Here is a 9,019-nt window from a genome sequence, read left to right on the forward strand (position 1 = left end):
AGAGATAAGATCATGGAGGAGTCACCTGTATGTGTCACTGGTTTGAAGCAATAGAATAAACTGCCTTATATAACTCTAATTTCCTCCCGATTTAGAAGTCATATAAGTTTATCGCACATTTTGAGTTGTAACTGCCTATGATTTGTGAAACCTTAATCTCCAATTTTGCACTTTATCAAATAATAAGTCTTAACACTTATTTTTCACGTTGTATTCTGGTTTTCTTTGTTGTTTCAAAGTAGACAAAGTTCTGCCCTTGTCTTACTCCTCATCCCCCCATGATATACCTGTTTTCCTTTTGTTACATCCTAAACTGATACGCTTTTGGGTCATGCAGTCACATATTTTTTTGTTGAATTTTGATGTCTGCTGCAACTTTCCACTGCCTAACATGCTAGGTAATAATTGACTTCTTCTTCATCGGCTTCCTGAATTATTTTGTTCTTATGCTCTGAAAGATTTCACTGAGAGGCTCTAAATCATCTTCTTCACCTTGCGATAGTTCATATCATGGCTATTTTTTATTTACTTACATCTTTTCTGAAATTATGTAACTGCGCTTTATGTTTATTATTCAGAGGCCCATAAAATGCATGGTGGGATTGGCACATTGCTAGTTATTAAAGTAAGTTTCCTTTAGCAAAGTTCTTCTCTTTCTCTGAGCTGCCGTATTGCGCAAGATGATAATTTTCTTCTATTGTTATTTCCACGAAACTGTTGTCATTTTAACTCCTGTCTCTAATCCTGTTTATGCAACATGACTTTTCTAATCCAAGTACTCTCTCTGAATGTGCTTATGCAGGTTTCTGCGGAATCAGCCAACCAGTTTGGTGAGTTGGTCGCTGATCCAATCACCAATGAATTGTTGCATTACACTGAAAAGCCTGAAACTTTTGTATGTATAACAAGTAAAAGAACACATATCTCAGTTTTAGAAGTTGACTGCTGCTTCTTTCTTGGTCTTATTCTTATGTTTCTCTCCATCTCAATTACAGGTGAGTGATCTCATTAATTGTGGTGTTTATGTCTTTACTCCGAAAATTTTTAGTGTCATCCAGGAGGTATTTCTGCTCAGAGAAGATAGAGGTTAGTCATGCTGCATAACGTATCCTTGGTAATACTATAATTTGTTTTGTCCATCGTTTACGACTGCTGGCAAGTAAGATTGCTCATCCTTGGAACCTTTTTTTGTGAAGTCATGTCAACTTGACAACACGTTGCTACCGTTGCTTCAGGCAATTGTAAATTCGCCAACATTAAATTCTCTGACAATTTCTTCTGGTCTATAAACCTATTTATTCTCTTCTTCAGTTAATATAATAGCTTGGTAATCCTGTAGGAGGAAGCCTGTCTGAGTTTTGATGCATTTTTCCTTCATGAGAGAATCAGATTAAACAAGAACAATGTGGATGATCTTGTTTAACATCACCAGTACAATAGTTTCTAAACCTTATCTAATACCACCTAGACTTGTCTATCTTCAAAAAGCCCTGGTGCGCAGCAACTTAAAGAATTTCATCTCAGAATTGTGATGTGAGTCATCTGACCTGATACCTGGGCGGTCAATTATAATTCCACAACCTAGAATTTATAGAGACCAGCTCTGCCGACAGTTATAAGTCCACTGGACCTTTGCTATCCACTTATTTTCTGTTTTTCTTGTTGCAGCTGATTTACGCGATGTATCTAGCTATGAATCCCCGCAACTGGCAATAAGGTATCATAAGCAAGGGTGCTTCTCATCTAAGGGTTCTGTACATTAGAGATATAGAAAAACAACTTTATGTTGCACTATCAATGGGACAGAGCAGCATATACTGTTTAGTGCTTGGTCTCATCTGATGCATGTTTTCTGTTGCTATTTTATGTTTTTATGTGAATTTAAGCTTTGAAGTCCTGCTTCGCTTAATCATCTGGTTGCTTAATCTTTCATTTAGGTCTCTTCCTTCAGATTTTGTTAGGTTGGACCAAGATATTTTATCACCTCTTGCCGGTAAGAAGCAATTGTATACATATGAGACCATGGACTTCTGGGAACAGATCAAGACCCCAGGGTAGGTACTTCTTATTCAGCGTATATCCTCTTCCTCATCGTGTAGGTACTTTGACCATCATCACTGACTCACATCTTCATCAGAATGTCTGTCAAGTGCTCTGCTTTATATCTTGCTCAATTCCGATTTACCTCTCCACATCTGCTGGTCAGTGGAGATGGGAAAAGGAATGCTACAGTTGTTGGAGATGTCTATATTCATCCATCAGCAAAAGTACATCCGACTGCAAAGGTAATTCAATTAAAAATGGATGAGTTCTTCTCTTGGTCGCATGCTGGTTGCCAAAAGTAGCTTTATCATCTATTAGCGTTCGGGATATAAATTCTCTGCAGCCACTTCTCACCCAGATATCCTTAATTGTAAAGAACTTGTGAAAATATCATTATTTATTGCATTTCTGCAAGACTCAAACCATGGGTCCAATGCACAAGCTTTCTTGGTGTAACTTTATGTCAAGCATAAATTGTGCTTGATATTAATTTTTCTCTTGCTCGTTAACAGATTGGACCCAACGTCTCGATATCAGCAAATGTTCGTGTAGCTGCTGGTGTAAGGCTTATGAATTGTATTGTGTTAGATGATGTAGAAATCAAGGTATGTAAGTTCGGAGAAAAAGTTCATCATATCATTCAAATGAATCGAGTCTAAAATATTTCCTCTTTGACAGGAGAATGCTGTTGTTATGCATGCTATTGTCGGATGGAAGTCATCTCTTGGGAGGTGGTCGCGAGTCCAGGTAGAGTTCTAGATTTTTCTTTTAGCTGTACCAAGTTTTTGATATTACACCAAAAGATGATTGCCAAGGCACCAATGGCCCTGGAGTGTTTATGAAATATGGCCCTTCTCTAGGAATAAGGAATATAGAACTATTGTTTAAATTCTTTTTGCTGCACTTTCTCTGGTTGCAGAAGTCATTCACCTGCTTCATTCAACATATAAGGCGTTTTTGTGTTTTTAGTAGAAATATATGCATGACTACAAACAAAATGCATGTTCCTATATTATGTGGCTAAATATCTACATCACTGATTCAGGCTGATGGAGACTACAATTCAAAGCTTGGGATTACTATCTTGGGTATGCCACTTTGATTTTTCACATTCTGCCCATAGGTCAAATTTGTGCTGGCTGAGACTGAGATTGAATTATCATCTCTGATGCAGGGGAGTCGGTAACTGTTGAAGAGGAGGTGGTTGTGATTAACTGCATAGTTCTTCCAAATAAGATGCTCAATGTAAGCGTACAGGAAGAGATCATCTTGTGAGGTTTAGCAGATCTCAGAAGCCTCACATATTTTGGTTTTTTTCAAAAAGATAAATTATACAGAAATAGTGATTCAAATGCAATTCGAAATTGTTGTTTTTAGTCAACCGTGCAATACAAGGAGATGATTGCTTTTTTTTAACTGAAATCGTCATTGACAAATCACAAATTACTCCAGGTTTTTCACATGTTATATGAATCAGCTTTAAGGCTGCATTCTCCAAACATGTCATATCCCCAAAAGCCATACATTTTAAGGTTGAGCTATCAATGAGCTAATTATCACATTAAGAGAACTAACAATGTCATCCTATGGGCATAAGCAGTTCATATTTTCTATAGAATCCATTTTACTGAAATGTACTTTGTATGCCAAGAAGCCCACTTGCTACACATGGTTCATCACTCATTAAACTGGACTAGAAATTGCACCAATGGTAGCTAATACATCACTTGCCATTCTTGCTCATTACATTTATCCACTCAAAAGATAACTAGACTTGACTGCAAATAAGAGAACTATAATGGACAGTCGAAGAGGATAAGCACACTGTTAGTTAGGAACCAGAAGTGACATCAGATCTGAATGGGGCTTGGACGAAATCGAAAACACAAGGGCTAATTAGCAGTACCTGTTATCAGAAATGATTTTCAACGGTAACGCTATCACATTTCTAATCATCTATTAGATCTTGTAAACTTTCAGCTGAAGTAAAATACATACTATTTAGTGTTAACTCATTTCTTCACCTAAGTTCTGCAAGGAGTGCCGCCCACATTTCCTAAATTCAGCACCTTTGAAGATCACCAGCCAAATATGCAGTTCTTGTACAGGATAACAGCAGCATCACGCCAAAAGAAGTTCTCCCTGTATCTATTAACAAAGTTAGGGAGCACAAAATATTTCCCCAAACCTTTTGATGCAAACAGCAACTAACTCTACAAAATCCCAGGAGGTTCGGCAGCAAGATCTTTCACTTAATTGCAACTTCACGATGTAAAATTTCTGTTTCAATCATGAACAAAGCTCCAGAATCAAGAGAAGTAGCAGTTGGACTCATTCCATGGTTCATTACACTCCGCACCAATAATCAGAAAGTATTATATTCCCTAGGCTGTAATTGCAATTTGTAAGCCTGTATTTCCATGGGAGGGATAAGGACATGCCCTTCCTGAGCACCAATGCCAAACTGCTCACTATAGCCAAGCATATCAATTTCTTCGTGTAGAAGATTAATAGAAGTAGCTTTTGCACTCAAAACAGCAATCTCTTTGAACATATCAAACAGATTGACTGGCTCATCAGCTATAGCCGAACACCGCGACCGGCCTTTTCGACAAAATGAAGAATCCCAGTGTCGCCTATGTAAAATGAGAGCAAACTTGGGTTCTCCAATGGGCTGCTGAGAATATTTGTGAGGTTGAGGAACCTTAAAGCCCACAATATGTAAATCACATGGCAAGGAAGTCGCCAAAGGAGAGAAGGATCTAGGAGGTGGCTGCATGGATATTGATTCAGGGGTTTTAGCAATGAATACATGTATAGGATAGTTCAAGTGAGCACCAACCAGATGAGAGAGAAGAGAGGGGCTGAGCGGATGAGGATTCAGAATGGGATTTGCAGTTGATGAAATATTAGACTCCACCAAGATGTGAAAAATCACATTCATGGGATGATTATCCATCACTCCTTGGCCCAGACCGCGTCCATCATCTCTTACTAAACGACGATCAAGCATGATCTCCAACCACCCATTTTTCAAGCTAGCCACACCTAGGGACTGCCTAGTATGAACAGAGAAGCGTTCTCCATTTGAACCTTGCATAAATGCAAGAGAAGGCATTGGATAGTAATTTCCCTGCACAGGTATCTTGTCATAAGTTTCCCTACGGCTCATCTGGTAGCCATTCAGATCAGAGTAAAAGATTCTCTCGTTATCGACATCGGTTTTATATCTAGCTATCAGTTCTTTATCGTCAAACTCATTTCCAAGAAGTTCAACATGATACTCTTTCTCAATGACAAATTCCTGTATGCTACTATCACCATTATATATACGGGTACTGTGGGAGATTGGAGCTTTCTCCCATGCTGTGTTTGGATAAGAGAAAACTTCCTGCACCAAATGGCCCTCTGAGATCACCATTTCTCCACCAGCTTGTGTGATAGGCTCAGCATCACCATTTGGTTTGAAGAGGTAGGCTCCACTCTCAGTGCTAGAGTACATACTTATTTCTTCACCAACTATATTCAATTCAACATTCTTATGACTTATTTTCTGCAACAGGCCATGACTTACATTAAAGGTGAGCTTCTGATGAGTATTGCTGATTTCAACTGTGTCACTTTCTAAATTAGAGCAGGAATAATGGTGTGGGCAAGAAAGCAGCTTGGATAGAGTGGAAATTCTCAGACTAGCTGGTTTGGCCTTCTCACATCCAACAAAACCGTTCGCAATATAATAAGTCTGCAACCCCATAGCAGGAACAGATGATCTCCAATAAAGACGATGTCTACCTGTAAATATTTTTTTTCTATCATGGCGCAGTTCAGGAGAGATCTGGCTCTTGATACATGTCCAGTTTGAGTCCAATACTGTAACATCTGGTCTTTCAACAACCACCATCACCACCTCATTTCTTATTTGCTCCAGTGAGTTAAAAAGGATCACAGCCTGTACAGTTCCTTCATGAGCACTAATCGCCCTGTGAATGGGTTGAGCATCATATCTAGATCTTGTTTGTGCTGGTTCAAAATTAGCTGGATTCTGATCATTTCTTTCATGGCGAATTCCAAGCAAAACTTCAAAAGCCTTGGACATAAAAATTTGCAAGTCCTGTAAAGCCATGTGCATCCGTGTCCCATAGTCTTCAACCACGTGATCCTTAGCTGTACCAGTCACACCATCATGATGTTGAAATAGAGCTAAGTTCCGTCTAGCAGAAATCAACTTGTATGCAAAACTAGTAGGCAGCTTCTCACATAGTACTCTCTGGCAGTGACCTAGTAGAAAAGCCATCATCATTTCTGCACCGCGAAGAGTTTGCTCCAGTACACGGTCAACAGCCTTGAAGAAAGGCCTGGAGACATAATAGCCACTCCAATAGTCTTGATTTCTATCAGCATAAGTAAAGAAGTCACCAGATAAAGAGGGGAAGCCTCCAATCTCACCAGACCCAATCTCGCTATTAAGTGAATAATTTATTCTGTCAGCCTCCTCACGCAGGGTACGGAAATAATCATCCAGAGTACCAAACTTAGCTTCAGCGTTCAAGCTAGGATCAGAGTTAATATAATCAAACAACATTTGATAGTTTCTGAACTGTGCTTCTGCTTCATCAATACTGATGTAGCGGAAATCATCACCGAGGGGAACAAGAAGTGTATTCGTTCGATAAAGTACAGATTTCTTGCGGTACTGATCCAATAGTTTAAGTGCCCTCTCCTTCACATTTTCCTGCGCAGTCTCCACAGGATGTTCTCCCCAGGGACAACGCTCGTAAACAAATCCACGCATTCGAGCAAAGTCAAACTGGCAACAAACAGCAGGCTCCGGACCACAGGTATGTGGAATATCATAAGAATAGAAGGGCATCATGTGGACAAAGATATCAGTTGTTTCCTCAGCATCCCAGCTCTGCCTCCATACATACTCCAAATTCTTATGCCGTGCCAATTCCTTCTTCAGCTCATAATGTGTTCTCTGTATCAGCATGTTCTCAAAACCCATGCGACGGAGAAGATACGCCATAGTGGATGAATAGCCAAATGGATCAATTGACCATGAATTCCTGGGAATAACTCCAACAGTTTCATTTAACCACAAGTTCCCTTCTGTGATCTGAGGCAACATATATTATATGACAACATAAGTCGATAGGAAAAAAGAGTATTGTAAATCAAATCAGACCATAATGTCATGTAAACAAAACTTCCATACCATACACAAAAAAAGAGGCAGGACGTCTGTGTGATGGTGATATGGATAATGTAACAGGATATATTTGCTTCCACTTCAAGAACATTACATGAACAGGCTCATACGATAAGCATCAGTAAGATGAGATACAGATTAAAGTGACAAAATTGAATGAGCTACTGCCAAAGCAACTTTCCCCATGTGGAAATCAGTTCTTATAAAAGAAGATCATGGATCATTTAAACATGAATATGAGGTCAGATGCTAAATAATAACTTTGGACAAATATCAAGGTCTGTATGTCCCAATATTAATTTAAAAGTAAAAAATATGACCAAGTAGAAAGTTCATCCCTGCCTGCTTGCATTGGAAGTTTGCTTATAGTTACTACTATATGCATGGGGGATAATCCACTGGAAATTATAGCAGACTCCTATAGATGTAGGCATAGGGGACTAGTGATACCCATGCAGTTATTCATGTTTAATGGAAAAACTCAATAATTCACCTTGCAAAGAATGCTAGCTTGAAGTCTATATATATACTCACCAAAAGAACAAAAACTGAAATCACACATTTACCTGTTCGATTATAGCGAAATAATGTGAATTAGCCTGCGGGAAGATAAACAAATAAAAAGTGAGATTAGGTAACTCTACATTGGTGAATCAAAATATCAAGCCATTTACACCAAACAGGAAAAAGAATACATAATTATATGACTGAAACAGTCCCCATAGATATACTCACAAAAATAGCTACGAGGTTAAACCCAAAGTGCAAAGTATTTGTGTAGTTAAAAAATGCAGCTTAATTAACTCGATGGGTTGTGCAAATTCAAATTACATGAAATTTAAATATACAGATGCAATAGCATGATAAATGAATAGATTTGATCCAATGCTTAACAGGCAACTGGGAGTTAATATTACCTCGTCATTCATCACCCATCCACCTCCGACAATTTCCAGCTGTCCATTCCGTACTAAATTGATGAAGGATTGTCTCTTCGCACCTGAAGCATCTCTCCACCATCTCTCCAAATAAGACATCTCTTCCCATATAAACTTTCGTCGGTTGTCCTACACTCGAACCAATCAAGTTCAGATCTAGAAACTCAAAACCCTCAACTCAATCACTTTTTAAGTTTGAATAAGACTCGTCTAAATCAATGATAAAATAACAAGCAACCATAATTTAGACATCACAGATCATCTCGATGTATCAAAACAGCAAACTAGTTATTCTGTTACAACCTCTAAAGGATTTATACTGCAATGATGCAGCTACGGGAGCAACAGAGTTACGTTGTTTCATTTCTACCTAGAAGCTTAGGACCTTGAAGTCATAAAAGGAAGTTAACTATGACAGAACTGAATGCAACATTCGACCAGCCACATCAAACTGCGAACCGATCTCAGAAATTCAGTCTAGGCTTAATCGAGAAAGAATCGCAACCTTGGAAAGAGTTTCGACAATAGTGTCAAGAATATGCCGAGACTGCCGATCGTAATACTCCTCGACAGTGAGCTTCCATCCAGGGTCATTATGCGAATGCGGCACCACAAACACCTTCAATTTCTCCTCATCCCACTCATTCCCTTTATAACTCACGCGCCATCCCTGTTTCCAGGGACCGCCATCCTCATCCAGGAACTGGATCTTATCATAGAGGTCTTTGGTAGAAATATCTACAGAGGCTGCCAAAATGGTATCGTTGGGGAACTTGTGGAGGAGAGGCTTGCGAGACCTGGCGGAGCGGCCTCGCAATGTGGAAGAGCG

At 39.1% G+C, this 9,019-nt stretch overlaps 2 protein-coding genes across 3 annotated transcripts in view; one reads left to right on the forward strand and one right to left on the reverse strand.

The window, feature by feature from the left end:
- Positions 1 to 3,465, forward strand: part of LOC105177180 (mannose-1-phosphate guanyltransferase alpha) — a gene marked incomplete in the record, with an annotated part of 4,376 nt that extends 911 nt beyond the window's left edge. The window contains 11 exon segments of the mRNA XM_011100234.2: positions 338 to 398; positions 579 to 625; positions 803 to 895; positions 996 to 1,086; positions 1,669 to 1,717; positions 1,938 to 2,054; positions 2,138 to 2,285; positions 2,556 to 2,648; positions 2,722 to 2,790; positions 3,089 to 3,131; positions 3,218 to 3,465. Of these exon segments, the coding sequence (XP_011098536.1) occupies positions 338 to 398; positions 579 to 625; positions 803 to 895; positions 996 to 1,086; positions 1,669 to 1,717; positions 1,938 to 2,054; positions 2,138 to 2,285; positions 2,556 to 2,648; positions 2,722 to 2,790; positions 3,089 to 3,131; positions 3,218 to 3,318 (912 nt within the window).
- The window catches only part of LOC105177181 (alpha-mannosidase 2), a 5,717-nt gene continuing 542 nt past the window's right edge, over positions 3,845 to 9,019 (reverse strand). Inside the window, exons 2-6 of one of the 2 annotated variants that reach the window (XR_002288374.1) lie at positions 8,696 to 9,019; positions 8,170 to 8,319; positions 7,819 to 7,851; positions 4,042 to 7,159; positions 3,845 to 3,949 (exon numbers count right to left, since the gene is read on the reverse strand). The exon at positions 8,696 to 9,019 is cut by the window's right edge and continues 1 nt beyond it. Coding sequence is in view for 1 of the 2 variants with exons in the window: in XM_011100235.2 (XP_011098537.1) it covers positions 4,409 to 7,159; positions 7,819 to 7,851; positions 8,170 to 8,319; positions 8,696 to 9,019 (3,258 nt within the window). In the remaining variant the exon portion in view is untranslated. Of the gene's footprint in view, positions 7,160 to 7,818; positions 7,852 to 8,169; positions 8,320 to 8,695 lie in introns of both variants that reach the window. The other variant, XM_011100235.2, reaches the window with a different exon arrangement.

Source organism: Sesamum indicum, linkage group LG15 (assembly GCF_000512975.1).
Source record: "Sesamum indicum cultivar Zhongzhi No. 13 linkage group LG15, S_indicum_v1.0, whole genome shotgun sequence".
Lineage (NCBI taxonomy): Eukaryota > Viridiplantae > Streptophyta > Magnoliopsida > Lamiales > Pedaliaceae > Sesamum > Sesamum indicum.